Raw genomic sequence first — 24094 nt, 5'->3', positions numbered from 1 at the left:
AGGGCACAGAAGCTGTGGTTGTGTGCGTATGCTAATTGCTACAGTAAAAAGTTAATTAGAAAACTGAAATTATTACAGTATCAGAAAAAAATTTTGATGCGTTTTTCATCAAATCACACATACCTTGCAGCAAGTATCAACGGTGTAGTTCCATCGTGCATTCTCGCGTTGAGGTTAGTCGCGCGGTTCCGCAGCAATATCTGGAAGACGCCGAGCGCGTCGGCCGCGACTGCTGCGTGCAGCGGCGTGCGACCCGTGTTGTCTTGTGCGTTCGCGTCCGCACCGGCGTCCAGGAGACGCTTCGCTGCGTCCGCGCGTGCGTATCTGTAGGTAAAAAATATATTTACTGTTGAATGTATGTGGTTTCAACATTTATTGAAACGTTTAAATTTGCAAGAGTTTGTGCTTGAAATAAAATTAACTCTAAAACAGGGAAATCTTTGGGAGAAAATTATCAGTTTCCAAATCTGTATAATATTTCTATATAAACAATGTGAAATTGCGTTATCAATTAACGTTTATTTAGCCGAATAAGCGAGTGTCATTGCCCAAAACTATATTCTGGTATGAGCTTGATACTTCTTATCTCTATTGGTAATACTAATCGCTTACTCTATTCCCCGTAGACTTCCGGTCTATTACATAAAAATATATCCTTACCTTGCAGCCAAATGTAAGCTAGTCTCTCCCGTCTTGTCCATAGCGGCGTTGAGCTGTGCTCCCTGCGCCACCAGCTCTGATATAATGTGTGCTGTCTGCTCATCCTCGACGTCTGAACCAGTGTCGATGCCGCCGCCGCGGATCGCTGCTACCATGAGCGGCGTCATGCCGAGAGGACCTCGCGCGTTCACGTCTACGTGGCCGTCGTGCTAAAAATAAACGTTACGTTAACTCAGGTTGGGTAACTAAACTAGACACAAGTAAATAATATTTGGACTTAACAGCCTTTTGGTATTGTTACTGCAATAGAAGGACCATTAAAATCCCCTATATAACTTAATAAATAACTGTTACAAACGTCTCGGTCTGACATGTTAGAAAAGACACACAAATACAACAACTCGTAGAACTAATTCAAGACCTTCTATGGCAAAATATTTTTATTAGTAAGAAGGTTCAAGTTTTACAAGTTTATGACTATATGTTGCTAGTAGAAGAAGTTAAATATACTTACGATAGCAGGCGGAGTCATCATACTCGGCGGTACCCTGATGTCCGCCGCATCCAGATGCTGCTGCGTCCATACCCTTGGCTGGCTGGCTTCCTCGTAGTCCGTTATGGCGGTGTGGTCAGACGCGTAGCCGCCTGGAGCGCCGTTAGAATCACCCGGCCCGCGAGCTCTCTTAGCCCTGGGCGGGGCACCGTCGTCGTCATCATCAGACCAGTGTGGCGGACCCATGTGCCCACCGTTCACGTCCATGTCGATACAACCCATGGAACCCTTATTCAGGTTCCTCATTTCCTGACCATCGGGTACCCGACGTCTCGAGCGACGACGGGAAGAAGAGTTTGATCGAATAAAGCCTTCCGGGAACCATGTTATGCCAGCCGCTTTCTTCCTCTGAGCGGTCACTAGCACACCGATAAGTAGACCGGCCAATAGGACGAGGATTACCCCGATGAACACATATTTGGAGTTCGTCGGTATATTCTCGTCAATCGGCGAAGTGACGCTTTTCACTTGGAAGATCGGGAAGTCCGGTGAAAGGGAATGCTTGGAAGCAGTAGCTGCTAAGAACTCAGCTGCCTCTTGAGCCGAGAAGAAGCACTCAGAGGACGACAAAGTGCTACATTTTCTGTTGTCGATCTCCAAGTACACTTGGACCCCTGATTGTCCTCTCTCCGTGTACACGATATGGTGTTTCTTGCCAAATTCCGTATCCTGTAAACCGACATCCGTAGATCCCTTCCATGGGTAGACCATGTCGTTTCCTAGGTGGTCCTTCTTGATGAAGACCGTAGTTCGGAGCTGATGGCCGACGTCTCTCAAGAACGCCACCGAATTTTCCTTGAAGGTTCTCATATCCATGAGAAGTATGACGGACATGACACCCTCGGCCAGCTCTGGTGGTTCGTTCTCGCAGTCAAGACCGTCCCAGTTACATTCCGCGTTGTTGCATCCGTAGTCGCAGTGGCCGTTGGCGTAGTGTTTCTGACAGTACGCGTCATAAATCGGGTTACACTTTTGCAGCGTCTTCTGACAGTCTCGTCCGTCGAACATGCACGCCTGAGTGTTGCAAACTTCATTACACTCCCCGTTCATGAATACTTCCCAACATTTGATCGGCGCTGTGCAGTTTGCCCATGGGTTGATACCCAGGGAGCAATCGTTTCCATCGAACTCACAGGCGTAGGTATTACACTCTTCATCGCAATGGTGGTCACCCTGCTTCTCTTTGCAACCCATTTTCACACACTTCTCTCTTTGGAAAGCTAAGTCGAGTTCCTGGAATGTCAATCCAGTATTTTTGCCATAGACGCCAGATACGGGGCTGCTTCCGTATCCACCTCGGGAGTGGGGGTCGTGGATTTCGCAGTTCTTGCCCGTCCATTGTCTCGGACAGTAGCAGAGGTAATCCGCGGGCTTGTCGATGCAGCGCGCTTCGGGGTGCTTACACGGGTTGCTGAGACACTCGTTCATTGAGTCTATCTCGCAGTTAGTTCCTGACAGCCCGATGGGACAGTCGCAAACGTAGTCTCCGATTTCTGACGTCCGACAATAGCCTCCATTTTGGCAAGGGTTTGAATCGCAAGCGTAGCCGGAATACTCGCAATTTTTGCCGTAGAATCCGTCCCCACATAAACATTCATGTCCTCCTTGTATAGCGGTGCAAATGCCTCCGTTTTGACAGGGCGAGTTGGCGCAGAAGTTAACTTTGGCGTCGCAATGTCTGCCCATGTACCCGGGTTTGCAGTTGCAGTGGTAGTCGTTGATGAGTTGGACGCAGTCCTGGGTGCCGGGGTTGGAGCAAGGGTTGGACAAGCATTCGTTGATGTCGCCCTCGCACCTCGGCCCGACGAAGCCAGGAGGACATTTACACTCGAAACCGCCAACTTTATCGACGCAAGTTCCGTTGTTATGACAGGCGTCCTGTTTGCAATCGTTGACGTTAATCTCGCAGATTTTGCCGAGAGTTCCGAAGGGGCATGAGCAGGAGAAGTTATTGATCAAGTCGTGGCAGGTCCCGCCGTTCTGGCAGGGGTTGGGCAGGCAGTCGTTGACGTTGAGCTCGCAGTTCTGACCTTGGAAACCTTTGGCACACTGGCACTGGTACGTTCCGACGAGATCTTTGCAGACGGCTCCATTTTGGCACGGCGCGGATTCGCACTCATTAATCTCTTTCTGGCAGTAGGAGCCGGTGTAGCCGTCGAGGCAGTGGCAGCGATGGGAGTTACCGATGTCCTCGCAAGTTCCGTTGTGACAGAGCTGCTTGAGTTTGACACCTGGGAACAAACATGCAATAAAACAAGGCAGTTGTAAATAATATTTCCATTATATAGAATTGTCAAAACAAGATAGGAAGTAAGCCTTACCCTTTCTAATGCTAGCATCTTTACAAGACACCATTTCGACGTCGCACAGTTTGCCGGACCAGCCGGGCGAGCACGTGCACGTGTACTGCGGGCCCTTCTGCGAGCACGTCGCGCCGTTCTCGCACGGGTTGTTCTCACACCTACAATGAATGAAAAAAAATGTTTTAAGGATATAAAAAATATACAGAACAGAGCGTAAACAATGTCCGATATCAGTAATGTTAATTAATAATGACTAATGCTGATGCTAGTTATAAACATGTTTTAGACATCAATCCACTGCAAAAACATTAGCTATGGGCTCTGGCTTTACATATTTAGCCATTATCACGTTTTAACACTTAGAAGTGTCTGTTTTACTCATAACTAAACTGATAGTCTCTTTTATTAATTCGAATGAACCTGGCCTTGTACCATGAAACGGTTTTGACACTCAAACAATCGTACGAGAATGTTGCGTCCTCCTCTAACAAACGTGAAATGACGTTGTTAGAGCAGGACGCGACATTCTCGTCCGATTGTTTGAGTCTCAAAACGGTTTCGTAGTAGGCCTACTGGAACGAGATTTGAAAGAACGAAAATAACCTTTTCAACGAATTTACGCAGGGGAAGCGTCAAGACTGAATCAATAGCTTATCATCATCCAATGCATAAACCATTGGTTCTCATAACGACAAAACACCATAAGGCAATTCTTTCTACATACCAGTCAACGAATCCCTCGCAATGTTTCCCGGTGTAGCCGTACGGGCAGTGGCAGGTGTAGTGTGTGACGTGGTCGTGGCAGGTCGCGCCGTTGCTGCACGGCGAACTGTCGCACATGTTGATGCGGAACTGGCAGTTGGAGCCCGTGTAGCTGGAAGAAAATTTGTTATTGAGCATCTGAGTACCTGAAGAATATGTTTTTCTTTTATGGTAATACACATGGGCGTACCCAGGTTCTGGGCCAGGAGGGGGGCAAATTAGATTTTTCATAAGCAAATATTGTATTGCAAACAAATGGCAAAAATTCGTTCTTAATTTTTATAGATAAAAGTACTAGATAATATATTTAGTATGGACGTCAACATGATCCAGGGGGGGCAGCTGCCCCCCCTGCCCCCCCCTCGGTACGCCCATGGTAATACATACTACGTATATTATGTCGATTCACAAATCAAGCGTAATTTATATTTATATTGTGCCATTGTAGAACTAGGTACCCCTTTCCGCATTCTATTTTGGGTTTAATTTGAAGAAAAAATTATAATACTGTGGAAGAAGTCGCGCGGACTCTACTAACTAACAAACACATAAGTTCTTTGAGCGCTATGGCTAAGTAGCAACTTTCAACTCTTGCTAGATAGCAAGAGTAATTGGTTACTTGGTAAATACTGAAACGAACTGCTTATGTTTATTTTTATTACAGGCAAACTTACCCAGGTGGACAAGAGCAGTTGTACGAGTTGATGCCGTCGATGCAGGTGCCACCGTTCATGCAGCTGGACTCCGTGCAATCCTCGTCGTTGGTCTGACAGTTGATGCCCGAGAACCCGAGCGGGCAGGTGCACGTGTACGACGCTACGTACTGTGGAGAGAGAGAGAGAAAGAGATTTCAGTGAAGTTATAATAGTAATTTTTGATAATCATGTGCAGTTATAAAGATAATTTTCAAATATACTGATGAGTAACGGGTTTTGCGAGTCCAGAACCAGAGAATGACTCTTTGTCAGAAGTACTTAGGGCGAAAGCAAATAGCAATCGCTTACTTAGGCTATTTAACTCTTCGTTTCCAGGTTCATTTTAATTAATGTCGGCTACAAAGCTAAAATTCTCAAGAACATAGCGTAAGGTTGTAAGCAAATTATAAGTTATTTATTTGCGATATTCTACATATTTAGTTGACACCATGAAGTGTCTTGAAATCACTGCAATTTTGAAATGTAAAGAAGTAAATGTTAGAATATTTTGATACCTCTAGAGTTTAAAGTGGAGCAACATCCACCATTTGCAATGTTAAGTTCAGTCATATTTTTAACTCAGTATATTTCAAAACAAACTAAAACATACCTGATTACAAGTGGCGCCGTTCATACAGGGTCTGGACTGGCACTCGTCTATGTCGACCTCGCAGTGCTTGCCCGCGAACCCGCTCGCGCAAACGCAATTGTAGTCGCCGATACTGTCCAGGCACGTCGCACCGTTCTGGCAGGGGACTGTTGAACAAAATAGGTGTTAAATATCTAAACAGGGCATTTAATAACAATAACAAAAAAAGGATATGGACGAACAGTCCATAGACGGCCCCAATTTTATTAAGAAAAAAACAGGGCATTTATGTATCGCAATATAGATCAGGCTTAGAAGCATTTAAAGTGTTAGTGACAATTCATATTACTAGAAACGAGAGAAAACAAACAGTAGACCTGCTTATAGACTGATGTAATACGAAACGAACAATGGCAAAATAATTCAGGTTAGATTGATGACTTATAGGCTATAGCATAGAGCAGCGATGCGACTTCTCTTTCCGTTTTAGAAAGTTGTGAACGGCCTATATCTGCTAAGATATAGGCCGTTCACAACTTTTTAAAATTAGGTATTTTACTACTTACCATTACAAACATAAAATACTAACAAATGATTCACAGAAAACTTATTCATTACTTATTCTAATAAATGTATAGTGTCTGGGACCAAACAGAAGATTTATGTCAACATGATTACTTTAATCGAAGCGATTTATGACAACAAGATTAAGTACTTTAACCGATGCTTCAATCGGGCCATTTATACTTACACGAGGCGCAATCATCGGTGTTGACAGCGCAGTCCTTCCCCTCGTAGCCTCTAGCGCACAGGCAGGCGTAGCTGCCGTCGGTGTTGAGGCAGGTGGCGTCGTTGCGGCACGGCGCGGTGACGGCGCACTCGTCCACGTCGCGCTCGCACAGCGCGCCCGCCCACCCTACGCCGCACGCGCACGTGAACTCCGCGTACGACGCCTCCGCGACGCACCGCCCGCCGTGACGACATCTGGTGAAATAATGACATATTTATCATAAAAAAGCTATGGATATAAGACACGTTTGGTACGTGGTAGAGCCATTCTTCGACACGAATGGGCCGGCTCAACCAGAGAAATAGCACGGGCTCACAGAAAACCGGCGTGAAACAGCGTTTGAGCTGTGTTTCGCCGAGTGAGTGAGATTACCGGAGGCCCAATTCCCTACCCTTCCCTATTCCCTTCCTTACCTCCCCTACCCTGTAATCCAATTACCTCTTAAAAGGCCGGCAGCGCACCTGCAGCTCTTCTGATGTTGCGTGTGTCCATGGGCGACGGAATTTGGACGGAAATTGCTTTTCATCAGGTGACCCGTTTGCTCGTTTGCCCCCTTATTTCATAAAAAAAGACAATAGCGTAGCGTGTATCATATCTTACGTATGCCACGGTACAGTATGGTCATGTAAATGCGTTAAAACTTTCTTATGTGGAAGTAGGTAAGTTTCAGCAGTTTTGAAGTAATTTTAACATCAAGTTGTTAACAAACGCTTGCTAATTATGTAATTATTTGTTACAACAGGTTTTAACAGTAAAAGAAGGTAAAGTTTGAAATCAAATTCATTTCGCTACTCTGCCAATAACTATTTTGCTACTGCAGTTATATTCCTAAACTTCTTAGTATTTTCATAAACGCTTATTTTTATCACTTTCTAGAATGTTCTACGTACTGGTTAGGCGAGCACGGGTCCAGAGTGTTCTCGCAGTTGCGTCCGGAGTGCGGCGGGGAGCAGACGCAGCGGTAGCCGTCCACCAGGTCGATGCAGCTGCCGCCGTGCAGACACGGGTTGCCCGCGCAGTCGTCGATGTTGGTTTCGCAGTTCACTCCTAGAGAATGGGAAAAAATTAATTCCTGCTTTTGATTCGTCTTAGCCTAACATCTTTTTAATTAAATGTAACTGGCCTAACCTACAATGAAACCATAGTAAACTCATAAAGACGGAATATAACATTTTGTTTGTTTATTCAGTATGTTCGTTAGCACTTTGCATCGAATGGGCGAAAACTACTTTTCTGCTAACTACTACAAAACTACTATTCCGATTTTGATTCAGCTCAGAAGTTTGACCATGCTTAAGGAAATAGGTTAAGGAAAACGTAAGTTTCTATCAAGATTTTTGGTGGGTACTTCGTCCTTATTTAAAGTACCTCTGACACTCCACACACTGTAGCTCTACCATGAGTTTAAAGCTATAGTATTTATCGATACTCGATACCGACTACGTAAATATTTAGTATCGCGATTTTAATTCCGCAAGTAACCGCTAGAGGCGCTGCAAAAATTTGCTATACTAAAAATTTACGGTAGTCGGCATCGAGCATCGAAAAATACTATAGTTTTAAACTTATGGTAGAGCTATAACTGTTGTTTTATTTTATCATCCTGCATCGAAACAATTTCAATGCTGTTTTAATTTTGGAAACATCACAATCAATACTGAACTCACCAGTGAATCCAAGAACGCAGTCACACTTGTACGCGTTGAGTCTGTCGTGGCAGGTGCCGCCGTGCTGACACGGGTTCGAACTGCATTCGTCGATGTCGCGCTCGCATCGCTGACCTGTTCGGTAATTCATTAGTCAGTGCCGAATTTCTTGGTCAGGTCAGGGTTATTCATATTATGGCGTAGAAAGCCGTCAGATTCAAATGAGTCTTCAGGTAAGTACATTCAATCAGACAAGTATAGAACATAAGTTAGAGTTATAGAACATAATTGCGAAAAGTGATTAAAGGCTGGTCACAGAGCACGTAAAATATCAGTTGCCTTACCTTGCCAAATATCAGTTACTCATCGATCACATTGTACCTCTTTCACTAAATATTGATGTTGCATCAGTCTTTCTTCAATAGAAGCGTTTCTACGTGCTCCTTAACCGAATTATGGTAGAATATTTATAGTTTACCTCCGTATCCGGGCAGACAGTGGCAGATGAACTGGTTGACGCCATCTTCGCATGTCCCGCCATTGGTGCACGGGTTGGACGCGCACTCGTTCACGTCGGATAGACATCTAAAGGAAAAAGAGTATGTTTTAGTAGCTACTCAGGTTATTATATTTCTTTACCGCATAATATTATGACGTCCACTAGATCTAGGCTAAGTTTACTTAATACTTTTGGTGTTTTAGGTGCATTTTTAAGAGATTTTTATTTTATTTTAAGATACAAGAACGTATCGCTGGAGATCCAGTTAGAAGTAAAATAACTGCGAACTATCCTTTTTATCGAATGAAATGGACCAGCTGATGAATCCCCTGATCGTGGTAAGCGATTGCCGTCGCCCATTAACACTCAAAACACTTGGTTTTGTAACCTCGAGTTCCGCCCTTTAATTTCTGGTCTTCATCAATTTAAATTTCCCCCTGGACCTTAGCATCCCCGCTACTCAGTCACTTCACCAAACAACGTATATATCACACCGGTTTTACGGCTGTCCATTTCACCAAAAAAGGTAAACAATATTTACCTAGCATCATAATACCCTCTCGGACACTCGCAGCGGAACCCGTTGATGCGGTCGATACACTTGCCGCCGTTGGCGCACGGGTTGGACAGGCACTCGTTGATGTTGGTCTCGCAGTGCTGACCAGTGAAGCCCGGGATGCACTCGCATGTGTACCTGTGGGGGGATCGGGATGTAGTACCGAGTTGTTGTCTCATGAAAATGTTTACAAAGCTGATTTGGGGTTGCTGTATATTATGTCTGATAAAAGTCATTTGATAAACAATTACATTTTGTGAGAGTTGCCCGCTTTATAAACATTTTTGTCTGGTGGTGGGTTGCAAAATTTAAAACAAAGCTTTTAAAAAGTTGTAAGATGAGTATAGGTTTAAGGTTGGTGAAAGTATGATGTATATTGTTTAAGAGAAGGTAGATAAGTGCCTACAAATAAGAAGCATGCGAAAAAAGTTGATGATACTATAATATGACAGTTATCACGGTGTTAGTGTTAGTTATAAGCAAGGCAAGCAGAGGTATTATTATTTAAGGTATACCTAAATTTTAATAAAAACGCAAAGTATCTCATAAAAATTGTTTACAAAGCAATGTCGTTAAAAATATAAAAGCACTTACTCAAAGTAATCGTTGCTGCATGAAAGAGAAAAAAAAATGAGATGAAATAAAATATGAACCAAGTTAAAATATAAACACTAAACTACAGGAGAATTAGTACGACAAAGCACCAAGCTTTGGTAGTTGGCACAAAAATTAAAAGAAATATTTAGTTCCATATTTCTCGTAGTATTTTTTGGCCAACGACCAAGTTACCCATTTCCCAAGCTATGTGCCAATTAGTAGAGAAAATATTATGTAAAGTACATAATAATTGTACAGATGTTTTAGAGCATATTGAATACCGCGTCCAAGCGGTTAGTAGGCCTTGCATAACATTTATATCGCTCGACAAAAATGGAAGATGGTGAATGGTGATGAATTGATATTGTAAACACGATTTGCACCCTCCAGTTTCACCGAGCGATCTTTAAGCTGTGCGTGGCCTGTACTAGGATAATATTCACCTGTTGATGCCGTCGATGCAAGTGGCGCCGTTTCTGCAAGGGTTGGAGTAGCACTCGTTGACGTTGATCTCGCAGTTCCGGCCCGAAGTGCCGGGCTTGCAGCGGCACTGGTAGCCATCTATCAGGTCTTCGCAGTGACCTGGAGATGAAATAATGTTACTTACTTAATTTATACAGTATATTATACTGTCTATAATGTGTATAGGTCCTGTTTAAGAGTCAGCCATTAACGACAAAAGGATATTTTTAATAAATAAGCTTCTGATTGAGAAACATATCTATACGTCTTTATGTCTACCCTTAAAAGGATATTTTAATGCTGCGTTTCCATGCTTGCAAAGGCTATATCATCCACAAGCACAAGCGAAGAGAGTATCTGGCTTGGCTTGCGTGAGCTTGTGGACGCTTATATCCGATCCGGTGTAGTGTCGGTTTTTGGACACAGATCAAATATGGTGCTTGCTTGGATGTACGTTATACACTGAAGCATTCGCAAGCGTGTAAACGACTTCCAAACGCCAAGCGAGATTTGTGGATGCTTGTGCCTTGTGAATGCTTGCCAAGCCTTGGCAAGCATGGAAACGCAGCATAAGAATTGCCTCTCGCTCTTTCATCGCGTTATTGCCATCTCGCTCTAACAGTCTCACCTCCAAACTGGCACGGATTGGACTCGCACTCGTTGATCTGCGTCTGGCAGACCCTGCCGGTGTACCCCGGGTGACAGTTGCACGTGAAGCTGTTGTCGCCGTCGATACACTCGCCGCGGTGGCACGGCGCCGAGAGGCAGTCGTTGATGTTCGTCTCGCACGACATACCTAAAATAACGCCATCTATTGGTGTGTGATTGCAAAATAAGCGCCATCTATAGGACACTACTCATAATTTTATGTTTAATAAAAGCTTTGCTGTGGCCTGTGAGATCACAAATCTCGTAGATTATTGCTTTTTTAAGACAAGTTGCTATATCTATGCGTATACAGTACACATTTATTAGATGTAGTTTGGTAATGCGCACGCATTTTATTTCTATTATTAATTACAAGTTGCAACTATATTCCCAGTGCCATTTTGGTAGATTCTGTTGTAAAGTTAACCTGTTTTTGCAAATTAACTTCAAATTCCATAAAAAATCGATCATGACAACTGATTAGCGCCATCTATTGGCACCAATCAATTGTACCATCGAGGAAATTGATTCTTAGACAGTTGATAGACCACCGTCATTTGGTCGGATCATGTGAATTCAATGTTAATTGTGATCTGTCGGCTGGGTTTGACGTAACGCGACCAAACTACGTAGGTCCCCCATCTGCCTAGGAATCAACTTCTCTGATAGAACATACCGGTGTATCCAGGCGGGCACTCGCAGGTGTAACCGGCGATAGAGTCATGGCAGGTCCCGCCGTTCCGGCACGGGCTCGACGCGCAGTCGTCGATGTTCACTTGACAACGGGTGCCCGTGAAACTGCAAAGAAATACGTTTGTTTTATTAGTCATTAGCTCAACACAAACAAGGACTGATTTACTTTGATACAGTAGTGGACGTTAGTCGTTGAATTCTGATGCTCGATCAATTTAATCATATCCTACTGGATATGATTGATTTGATCGAGCTACTTTTCTAAAGGCCTGTTTTACCACCTTCCTGATAAGTGATGAATTAATATGTATTATAAATGCGAAAGTGTGTCTATTTGGCTGTTACCTCTTTGTATATAAATACTTTGAGTTCCGGGAAAAGATATAGGATATTTATGATCCTGAAAAACTGTACGGTTCCTACGCAATAAGCGAATTATGGCGCAACGGAGTTGCGGGCGTCATCTAGTAGGCTATATATCCACCAATTATCTTGACAGATCAAGTATGGAGAATCTGTCAAAAGAGTTGTGAAAAGATTATTCGGCATTTTAGTGTGAAAGTGGTGAAACAGGCCCTAAGTATGATTGCATCAGTAACTGGCATCCGCTACTTTATTTAATCAAATCAACAGAATTACTTGATTTAGTAACAACTTCGACAAAAAGAAGAATGATTCGTGTTCACCATCTTGTCCACAGAAATAAATCAAGATAGAACGGCGAGGCGCGTCCATTGCTAAGGAATCGCTGGTGTCAATTTTTGCTTTGCTTTTAGTTAAAAAGAAATAACTTACCCGTGGCAAGAAATACCTCCTTTTAACCTATTCACTTTCGTACTTCTGTTTTTAGAATTAGACACTGCACAATGAGGTATTTTTGCGCAACCGCTCCGGTGTAATCAAGTCGAGACGTGCGCGCTGACTGAATGAACGTTCAATGAATCTTGCACGACAGAGCAAGATTGAAACACGCATACTCCACCCGTACCTTAGCCGTTCTATCTTGATTTATTTCTGTGATCTCGTCATTATAAAAGAGAAAATAATTTAGACATTGGCACTAATAAGTTATAGGTGAAACTTGGCCTATCTTTTTAGTCGTGTCTATTATACACCAAACACACTTGCAATTTGTAAATAATGATAAAAGTCATGGGCGTACTCAGGATTTTAGCTGGGGGGGCAGCTCCTACCTGTTTCGAGAAGATGGTCGGTCTGATATATTATATTGAAACAAAAAACTTTTGTTGGTTGGAGTTTGTTTATTTCCACTTGTCAGTAACATTTACGTTTATTTCATCTTCTAGCCCCCTACCTGCCCCTACCTGGGTACGCCCATGATAAAACTTATCGCCATCGCCATCTTAATCATTTCTTGATGACTATATTAGTGACTTACTTGGTAGTCAAAGTTTATGGTCTGTATAGATTTAATGGGTCTTGTAGTATAGTTTCTATTAGTCAACTTACCCAATAACACAAGTACATCTGAAGGCGTTGATCATGTCGTGGCAGACTCCGCCGTTGAGGCAGGGGTTGTTGAGGCACTCGTCTATCTCCACCTCGCACTGGGTTCCCGTGAAACCTGGAAGAAGATACAGTATTAGTCACATGGTCTCAAGGTTCCCGTAAAATCTAGAGAAGATATCACTATAGGTTACGAGAACTCAAGGGTTTGAAACGTGGGTTTGTCCCGCAGAACTCTGAATTTGATACATTGACTTAGCATCATGACTAAACTAATAGTAGGTATTCGTTAGTAGAGGACTCTGAAACTCTTACCACCGTACTCAGTGACATTTAATTGTGATTAATCTTTAATTTAATGAAGAGTTTGACAGATAATGTATGGGGCTTATGTCAAAAATTTTAATTAATTACATTTAAGTAATTAATGTTCCACTCTGAGTGCGGCAGTTAAAAGCATATACTGACGTAGCTTTAATTAAAAAGCGAAATCCAAAACTAGATAAAGGGATTTCGGAATAAATTTTGATAAAAACAAAAACTACAATTAGCTGTTTCGGAAAATTAGCTATCCTCGCTGAAAAAACATCCAGCGTAATTTGAATAAAAATGACACCATTTAGGCTGCGTCCCCATCAGACACGGCACGGCGCCGCCACCGTGTTACGGCACGACGCCGCCACCGTGATACAGTACGGCGCCGCACCGTGACACGGTGCCGTGTACGGTGCACCGCGCGCCCCTATTCTGGTGAAACTTCCGAACAGTGTCCAAACTTAAACGAGGCATAATATGAAAATACACATCAAAGTCGCGTAATGCAAATATTGTCATGTATACCGAGGAAATTTTATCTATAATAAATAATAGATAAAATTTCCTCGGTTTCTTTCTAACCGACTTCAAAAAATATTTAATGATTCTTTTTCAATATTCGTTTTAGTAACAACAAGAGAATAATTTTTTCGCGATCCATATCCATTATCCAGACAAGCACTCTCGTTCGAGCGCAAATACCGACTGAATAGGGATTAGGGACGCACCGTACGCGGCACCGTGACACGGTGCGGCGCCGTACCGTATCACGGTGGCGGCGTCGTGCCGTAACACGGTGCCGGCGCCGCGCCGTGTCTGATGGGGACAGAGCCTTACTGTGTAACATTGTTGCCGATAAGATACACCAAACTTAATCATACATTTCTTAAACTCGTACATCTAATTCTAATACCATATAAATCATAACATAAAGCATGCCCCGCCCTGTTTCTATAATTTCTCAATTTCTAACGGTGCTCGATATCAGTCGTGTTCTCCGAAATGTTGAACAATAAATATCGCGTTTCGTAAACTATTGAATGCTCGAATCCGAAGTAAGACCACGCCCCGAACGGGAGCTTGGCCGTGGATGGTGCAAGATAATGGACATTTTACTAATGAATATTGAGAGATTGGATATATTCCATAGACCATACCAATATTAAAAATGAGAGAATGTATTTCTGTCTTGATGCCTCAGATCTGTTTGACTCTTCACGCCTAACCACTTTACTGAGTTTGACATGTAACTTACCATGGATAGGCTTTGAGCCTCGAGAAAGGATGTAAGAAGGTTTATATCCTCTACTCCTACAGGATATAGTACGAGTTTCAGCACAACAGGTGTGCGCAAAATCTAGGGTATTATTTCAAAATCTTAAGACGCGGGCAAGGGCGTCGCCAAGGGGGGGCAGGGAGGCGCCCTAGAGATTCCAAAAAAGTAGCCAAATATAATGCAAACAACGACCACTATAATATTAATTAAAATCTGCATAATAGATGTAAGGATCGTAGTACAAGTGAAAAGCTTCATGTGCTGTCGACTTTACTTACTATTCATACCTACTTTTCTCATTTATAGAGAAAGAGAAAAGTATGAGTTGTAGTAGGTAAAGTCAACTTGCCCCCCCCCCCCCCTGCGCCAGCGGCTGGCGACGCCCTAGGACGCGGGTTGTTAATCACGATAATTCTAGGGTTACTTCTGATAGATATCCTAATAAATCTAGTGCGATTGTTAAAAACAATAGCTACTAAATCGATCAAGTATCTACTTAATCGATATTAGAATCGATAAGTTTTCAACTTGTACCAGCGTCTGCCCTCACGATTGCGTCTACCGTGGTCTAAGGTCTATGCGCATACATTACCCTAATATCGCCTAATATGCGAATACAGCTGCTCAAGTATTGTATAATCGAGAGCATTCCAAAGAGGTTTTAAAGGTTTATTTTAATATACTTAATATGCACTATATTTTTTAAGTGGTCAGTCTCAGTATTTTACCTTTTAATAACCAGTGTTTTTGCAGTTGGCAAAGGCAGGTAGTGGAAGCATAATATTAAGTATTAAACTTGACTATAAAGCTCTAAGTATTTATATTTTATAAAACGTTAGGCTTCTTCATCAGATTAAAAAGTTAAAGCACGTCGATTGTGACAGCTAGTAAACAGAATGTAACGTGTTCATCTGATAAAAGTGACAGTGGGCCAACAGATGGCCCGGCCAGATGGAATAGCTCGACTAAATTGAGTAGCGCGGCGAATTGTGACGCTAAGAGGAGTTAAAATAATTAACGGTGTTAAAATTTCATGTGTTTTCTTTCATAAATACTAGAAACGGAAATAGAAATACATTATTTTTGTAAAGTACAGAAATAACAAAGTATTTAAACTAGGCGTAACTTTAAACTAGACTTGTGCAATGTGCATGTTGACCTAATAGAAATAAATGATCTTATCCTGTGAGTAGCTCTTATATTTATTTTAAAAAATAACCAGAAACTTATAAAAGCCACAAAATATTATAGGAAATTCTTATCATATCCCTAATAAAAATACTAAAAACAAGTTAAAATAGCCTAGCCAGTTATTTCCACGTACGCTAGCCCTCAGTAACGGTTTCGCATAAAAACTGAGTGCAAAGTCCTAGGGGACATGCCTTTAAAAAAATTATAATGTCGTCATGCCGAGTCCTTATTAGTTCACTTGTCCGACCAGTCTGGATTCACTCGTCCGAGAAATAAGTGGTTATACGCGACCGAGTGGAATACGCGCTCACTACTATCAATTTCAATACGCTATAGTACTTTTCAATTTGTCTGGGTTATGCCGCACTTGAACCCTCGTGTAGCGCGACTAAGTGCGGAGGTTGGGACGTTGTATGTTGGATGATATGGGTCGGTGTGTATTCGGTTTGGTCGTGTTACACCGCCGGCGGTAGTTGACATGAGTGGTGTCATCCGCGCCGCATCATTGCGTCTGCGCCTGTTTTGTGTACTTGACAATAATCAACATGTGCCCACCGTTTTAGAGGTCGTCTACATCACAATAGGCAGAATGTTATGTAGACATCTATGTCGCTAGCATAGAGCTATGGAAAATAAGTTTTGAGTTACCTTAAAAGAAATACTAACTACGTAAACATTTTAGTAGACGTAGTTTTTAGGACATTGAATTTAAGTTTCAACGAGTACAAGGAGAAGTAATAATAAACAATGGATTTTAACGTTATTCATAAGCACCTTACAAGTTACGTCTAAAAGGCAAGAAACTTAGAACTTCCTCCTTTTTGAAAATCCTATAAAAAGCGAACAATTAAGCGTCAAATAATAATTAGGATTCTTCTAATCACATATCAAAACCTTCTTATCCAAATCTAATTACAATATTAATAAAGTGGTCGTCATGAAACCCGGTAACTCGCAGACAATGACTTCCATCGTCATGGGAACTTAGCACGGCGTGCGCATGCGCAGGAGAACTCTACTAACGGATTATCACTTATGGCTCGGTGCCAACAACCTAATTAAGTTATTCCGCAAAAAAAATTAAAAGAAAAGCGAAGTTGTAAAGGACTTTTGTTTTTGGTCGGATTATAATACGATATGCTTGTCAAGTTGGCACTTATTGTAGAGAAAACAAACATTATAAATAACGAGGTTGTTTCTATCTGTTTGTCTATCCGTCTACCACTTCTCCTAAGCCGGTCAACCGATTTTATTCAAATTTGGCTTGGAAATCCTTTGAGCCTCGGAAAAGGACATGTAAAAATTTACGACAAAACGTTCCGCGCGAAAAACGTGCGGACGACATCTAGAATATACATAATATTTTGCGAAAAAGAAATTATTCTGGAATCACTAGCCTTCAAACTTTTTCTCCCGCCAACTCTTTTACTTTTTTTAAAACGAGTTTATCGGCCAAGGCGTTCGTATTCAGCCCTGCCTCTATAATGATAGCTATCAAACCATCGCGCTGTCAACCGGGCAAATTGTAATACGCGGACCGTTATTCAGATAAATTACCCAGAGAAACTCATGTCCCATGTTCCCTTAGCGTTCTAGAAAGTTATTTTTAAAGTTAGAAGGAAACATCTTTTTCATTTACTAACTAGTAACTATGACACTGAAAGACGAATATTAATTAGTTATATTGTAATAATTGTAATTAAATGAAGATTTTGACATAAGCCCTATACATATTATTACCAGTCAAACTTTTTTAGGGTTCCGTACCCAAGGGGTGAAAACGGGACCCGTTGATGTCATGAATAATGAGACTTCGATTTCTGTCTGTCGGTCTGTCTGTCTCCAGGCTGTATCTCAAGAACCGCTATAGCTAGAAAGTTCCGAAATTTTCACAGATTGTGTAAGTATATCTGTTGCCGCTATAACAACAGATACTAAAAATAAAATATAATTAATATTTAAAGGGTGATTTTTTTGCTTGATATCAATAATGGCAACAGGTAGGCACTTGATATTTTCACAAAGGCCTTAATAACTATATATTATGTCTACTTCAATATTTAAGAATAATATTAAAATAAAATGAAAAATCCCATACAAAAACACAACACAATTTTTCGCCTATTTTTCCTCTATAACGGTACGGAAATTATTATTAAATTGAAATTAAATCATCATTAAATAGTCTCTGAGTGCGGCCGTAAATCTTTAAACTCATTTAATTTTTTTTCTGTAACATTCACCTCGTTTTGCCTACCATAGACGAGGACTAAAAGACCTAAAAGTTTAAAAAGAGTGCATCACTTATGAGTACCTAAATGAAGCTGTCCTATGCCCTTTTCCGTCATACGGTATACCCAAAGCATTACTTGATATAATAGTTTTAAATACCAAATTTTAATGAACCGGTAACAGACATAAGCACAATTATATTCCAAATTAAAAAAAAAACACTAACCTGGCATGCAAACGCATCTGAAGGTCCCAGGGTCGTCCAGGCACGAGCCGTCGTTCCTGCAGGGGTGGCTCTCGCACTCGTTCACGTTGGTCTCGCAGCGCGGGCCGGTGAAGCCCACAGAGCAGTTGCACGCGAACGAGCCGGGCGTGTTGACGCAGATGCCGTCGTGCTCGCATGGTGATCCTGTGAGGGTCGGAAGACGTAAGGTATAGTCAAAAGGATATGAGATTCTCTAGAAATAGAAGACATAATGAAGGAATAGTCAGAAGGAGATGCAATGTAGATACTAGATACGCTTTAACGTCTGCTTACACAAACGGGAGAGACTGTATTTCTAAGATAGCGAACCAAAACTGATCTTTCTCATAGTATAAAAAGTTCAAATTTTAAGGTGCTGGTGACACTCTATTTAAAATAAGGCGCCGCCTCTTTCAGTGTGACTGAATATAATTGTAATGATTTAAAATTGTCATTTTTCCTCTTTTTTTATCGAAGATTAAAATATATAAAGCAAAGCGGTAGGTAGTCGTAGTTTAGATAAACCCTGCGCTTTCTCCAAGATATAAAACGATAAATCGTGTTAAAGAGATTAATATAGACCTACCTTGTTCACACTCATCAATGTCCTCCGAGCAGTCCAGGCCCTTGTATCCGGAGGCACAGGAGCAGGTGTAGGAGCCGTTGATGGGGCTGGTGTCGCAGATCGCGTCAGCGTGACACGGGTTTGACGTGCACGCGTCGTCCAGGTGGCATAGGAGACCTGGAGGAAATAGATCAATTAGATGTGAAAGATGTAACAATTACTGGTGACACATATAGGTGTGTACAAAAGAATATTAAAAGTAACAGAAATTAAACATAACATTGAGGAAAAATAATAATTATTATTAGTAAAAACAGTACTTAATTAGAAACTCGACTGAATATTGATATATTCAATATCACTCTCACAGTAAACACGTACAATATAATCTATCAAGCCTTTCAGGCTGCAGTGCGTGTAAAACAATAATTATTATACTAACCAATCTAGCTGACTAAGCCAGATTGAGACAGTATAAAAATGAATGTAAATAATAACCAAATCTAAAACGCCTCCTTTGCTCTCTTCTATAAAGCATCTAATCAGGAATATGTGAATATAAGCATTAAATTTTTGCCAACTTGGCTTTGGAAACTTATACCACTCTTCTATAAAGAAATTCAGTAACTTACCAGTCTTCCCCGGCGTACACTTGCAGTAGAACGACCCCACCCTGTCGATACAAGTCGCCCCGTTGAAGCAAGCTGCGCCGGCGCAGTCATCGATATTCTGAGAACACTCCGCCCCCGTCCAGCCGTTCACACAGATACACGAGAAACCGCCCACAGAGTTGGTGCACGTCGCCCCGTTCTGACACACCAGCGGTCTGAGGAAGAAGTTTGAGGTTAGGCACTAGTTGTATATGTATATTTCAAGAATTTCTGGACAAAAGTTCATACATGTCCAATGTCCATACATCAATAACATTTTTCGCAACTGCAGGCATACTATACATATTTTGGGTACGCCAAATTTTAAGGTTCTTAACTAAAATGGAGTGTACTAGTCTACTTGATGATCATTCAAATCGTCTTTTTATAAAAATACGCTTCGATTTGTAGGTAAGGTTGGGTTACATATTATTACAAAGTAAGACGAAGTAGAGTTAAATTAATTCCAGCTTCCAGATAGAAAAGATATAATATTATTTATGAGTCTCGCATAAGCTCTATAAACATAGCAAGAATCACGATCAAAGCGCATACATATGGCCAATGGCCATGTTACTACTGGATCAATGTTTAAACCATAAGCACAAATAACATCTCAATATGTTATATTCAAAGAAACAAATACATACAGCGAGAGGGCATATTATGTAAAAGATCGGAGATAGCAATGAGATGGCACAGCCACATACATGGCGAGGAATGTAAAGTATCCTACAGTAAACGCAAGAGAACAAGTTGATTATGGAGATTTGGGAAGTTAACTAGAGCTAAAAAGTTTACAGAAATAGAAGACAATAAAAGTTATTATAATCATTCGGCCATTGCAGTAACTGGAGGATGATCTTTATATTTCATAGAATTGAGGATAACTTAGGTATATCAAAATTTAAAAAGAAATTCCAAAGTTCAAATTAGTAGCATCACCATCATCTCAGTTAGATTTTTGTTCAACAAAGTGTTTAACAAGACTTTGAAATTTAATTTAACATAAACCCATGGCTCCAAGGGTGCAAAGCTAGTGAAGGGCCAGTGACACAACGCGGAAGGCTGTCAGTGGCTACCACGGTCCATGGACATAAATCATGACTTCCGGGCCTGTCGAGGTGTCACCGTAATCTACGGTTATGAGGGATTGCCATAATTCTATTACTCTTTAATATGCAACTAGCTGTTTAATAAAATAATAAACCAAACAATTTCAGTGTTATTATGGAACTACTCAAAGCTTTTGATAAAATGTAATTTTCATACCAATGTAAAAACTTGGCAGTGATTTTCTAAAACTATATTGTGTAAGAGAATTAGACAAAACCTACACAAGTTGTTAAATAAGTCGTACTAAAAATATTTTATAAAATATACAATATCAAATAAGGGTGTAAACAGGGTTACGTTTCGGGACCGCCAATTTATGACAACTACGCTTATGAAACGAACATTTCCAATTGGAAGCTCAAAATGAAGCAACATTCAATAAAAAGAAATTAACACGAAATGCATCGACTTTTAATATACGGTCTCATGTATTTTTTATATTAATTGGCCCATAAAGTTGGTCCATTGAGGGCGTGAATTTATTTCACGGCAGAAGCTCCGGAGTTGATGTAACAAAAGTTGTACGCGATTAATAAGGCCGACTTAATTTGCTTTCATCTCCTTTACTCCAACGACATAAGACTCATTTTGTTAAAATAATTTAGAACTTGTCTTGGAGAGTTACCGTTTCTCATGGCTTGATTCAGGAAATTGTTTTGTAAGATCGTGAGTTTTAATGGCGTTGTTATTGGCACTTGTTAGCTCTTATTGCTTTAGTCTGTTTCGACCCCTAGATTTTGATTGAACCCCTAGAGCTGAGCGGGGATTTCGAATTTTGAATTAAGATTAAGGTCGCCTCTCTCACTCTTATCGGCTGTTACCCTTTGTTTTTTATTGGCAAAAAAAATATATTAAAAAAATAGAATTTCTATATGCTGGCTCGAAAATTACAACGCGGTTTAGTGTTTATCTATCAAATCTTTCAGAATTATTCCACTTAAGTTAATTTGAAAACCTGCTAATGATCGAAAGTGGATTCTGTAATGACTGCGTACCAACATAATTTTGGCGCCATGTTGCTTATCTAGGTCAAACACATCCGGCAGCCATTTTTGATTCACTGTTTCATTCGTTTAATGAATGAACCGAAATGTTATTACGCGTTTTGAACTAATTTTAGCTTTAAATTGGAGAAACTAGTTAACTTTTTCTAAAAAATATATTTACACAGCGGTTCTCTGGAATGTCTTTTGTCCTTATCGGATGCGTTGCAAAAGTCACACGACAGACAAAAGCAACAGTACAAAACCTTGTACTGCTGCTATATTTAGAGACTTAATTTTAGATATAGAATGATTTTGTTTAATTTTAAGTGTTAACAGCTGAATATGACAAAAGTCTTGATGTCTCAATTCCATCAAACCTAAAAATTAATCGTTAATTAAGTCTATAATTGATATTGCTGTATTTGGCAATGAAAGACACCTGTCGAGAACATCAAACATCTTATAAGTCAGAAAACAAGATCCATGCATACTAAATATTATTAATACATGCCGGATATTGTTTTGAAATTATGCAATTTTGAATATCAATAACTTAATGGAAGCTCTAATCAGAATAAAGTTGTAGAAAATATTAATATTTAAGTTACAATATGAATTTTGTAACAAACATCAATCATTGGATATTTTTTTCAGCAGAAATGGGAATGACGATTTAATTATGAATTGTGATAATGTTTCAAGATGAATATGATTGATATATTTGATGTATTTATAAAGAAGATGATGATGATATGATTGGTGATGTAGACATTAAGATAACTACTAAAATACTTAAAAGTTAATAAAGGTGACGGTGATCATTCCTTATTAAAAGTATTTAGTTGGGAATTAACAATTTAGTGTTAATAATTACAAGATAGTGTGTATTTAAACTAATTCCTATGCACGTCGCTACTTTCATTACGTTCCATTACCCATAGCCTAAGATAATTATGACAAAATGTTAATTTTATTGGCCATAAGGTCAGATAAGTTTATGATCCTAATCTGATCTCGATTACATCGTAGCGACAGTTATGAAGTTTATGTTGAAATTATGCAATCTTATAGTCGAGCAAAGGAAACTGTGAAACCATAAAAATAAAACCTTTGATTGGTTCTTGTTAAACGACATTAAAATAATGTTATTCGGTCTTTTAGGCCTGACATCACCATGGAAGGACAGAGGAGTTAAATGACTATCATTTATTGAAATTCAATAACTTATACAACTACCTTTACAGTGAAAGCTGTATGAAGGTCTCATTAAATAAATTTCGGATGTCAAGTTGATGTTCAAGCCTTCAATAAGCCGAGATATTGAATATAAAACGCATCCAAGTAACACGATACGGGGCACGCATTTATCTGTTGCGTTTTACGTACCAGCCCCGGATAGGATAACATTGTGGACGAAGACACATCAAAAATACACCCTAATCTCCACGATATAGGATCCCGAATAGCCTGCAACGAGGCTGAACCAAAGAAATTAATGCTGTAAAATAAGAACGAAGAAACGACGCTAAGCGGTTAAGTGAGTTTAGACAAAATTAAGTCCGCGTTGATTTATCACGGGACACGGCATTTTGAGATCAATCAAGAGGGAATAGAGCTGAAGGTTGCGACAGCATCGGCACGATAAGTTTGTTGAGGCCTGAGGTCTGTGGCGGGCGGTCCTGCAGGAATCAATTTTTGAAATAATAAGCCGTGGAAGAATGGCTCGGGACGATCATTTTGTGTGTCATTTGTATGCATTAGATGCGTATTGATTTCTTATTGTAATTTCTTGAACGGAATTTTCATAAAAGTTTTACATTTCGTCGGATCTTAAAGACTATTATTAGGAATGGAATTGAGAAATTAGTGTTTCTATTCTTCCATCAACTTTAACAACAAAAACGGCATTAAGGTGAAGGTTAGAAGTGCCTAAATCGTCACGTACCACATACGCGGTCCGAACATCTTCATAGCTTTTTATGCCTTTCGAACAATGGATTGATCGTAACTTTTTGTCATTCAATCTGAGTTCCAAAACAATGTGTAATCCAACATGGCGGATTGCAATTATATTGTTTTTGTAACAATTACACCAATAATTATACCAAAAACGTTCAATAAACGCGTTGCGGCAGATACTTTTGAAATTAAAAAGATTTGTTCCTGTTTTACCAAATAAAACATTCAAAGATGCCGCGAACGTTGAGGAATCTTGTTGACCATGTTTGTGAAAAATTTGCTTACGATCTAGCCATTAAAAGTACGATACAAGGCGAACCGGTAGTTGATAAAACATTGCTTTGACAGAAGGAATACATTAAAGCCCTAATTTTGTTATCTACTTAATTCATTTCTCATAGTAAATTTGAAGGTTTAACAATAAAGTCTAAGAAACGAACGTACAATCACCTAAAAAGGACATTACTAGTTTAAAGGTTGACAACAATACGTAACTGTTATCGACAGGTGTAAGATCATGTTATTAACAAGCGAAAAACAACAGTAAGACACCTACATCTCAAATTGCAACTGTAAACAGATGTCAATAAAGTACAGATTCCCTTAATTAAAAGGAAGCTGATCATCAAATTGAGTATTT

At 40.3% G+C, this 24094-nt stretch overlaps 1 protein-coding gene across 4 annotated transcripts in view; it reads right to left on the bottom strand.

The window, feature by feature from the left end:
- The window catches only part of LOC121729953 (neurogenic locus Notch protein), a 117762-nt gene that overhangs the window by 6417 nt on the left and 87251 nt on the right, over positions 1-24094 (bottom strand). For 2 of the 4 annotated variants that reach the window (XM_042118699.1, XM_042118700.1), the window contains exons 6-25: positions 19376-19569; positions 18765-18920; positions 18161-18343; positions 12924-13038; positions 11437-11558; positions 10741-10908; positions 10094-10232; positions 9648-9662; positions 9039-9191; positions 8477-8583; positions 8020-8133; positions 7243-7399; positions 6314-6546; positions 5584-5729; positions 4953-5101; positions 4241-4390; positions 3535-3674; positions 1175-3444; positions 661-869; positions 124-324 (exon numbers count right to left, since the gene is read on the bottom strand). In XM_042118699.1, coding sequence (XP_041974633.1) covers positions 124-324; positions 661-869; positions 1175-3444; positions 3535-3674; positions 4241-4390; positions 4953-5101; positions 5584-5729; positions 6314-6546; positions 7243-7399; positions 8020-8133; positions 8477-8583; positions 9039-9191; positions 9648-9662; positions 10094-10232; positions 10741-10908; positions 11437-11558; positions 12924-13038; positions 18161-18343; positions 18765-18920; positions 19376-19569 — 5121 coding nt within the window. The remainder of the gene's footprint in view (positions 1-123; positions 325-660; positions 870-1174; positions 3445-3534; positions 3675-4240; positions 4391-4952; positions 5102-5583; positions 5730-6313; positions 6547-7242; positions 7400-8019; positions 8134-8476; positions 8584-9038; positions 9192-9647; positions 9663-10093; positions 10233-10740; positions 10909-11436; positions 11559-12923; positions 13039-18160; positions 18344-18764; positions 18921-19375; positions 19570-24094) is intronic. The other 2 variants (XM_042118702.1, XM_042118703.1) reach the window with 1 other exon arrangement.

Source organism: Aricia agestis, chromosome 8 (assembly GCF_905147365.1).
Source record: "Aricia agestis chromosome 8, ilAriAges1.1, whole genome shotgun sequence".
Lineage (NCBI taxonomy): Eukaryota > Metazoa > Arthropoda > Insecta > Lepidoptera > Lycaenidae > Aricia > Aricia agestis.
Note: the sequence above shows the minus strand (reverse complement) of the source record. Positions and strands in the feature narration are given on the sequence as shown.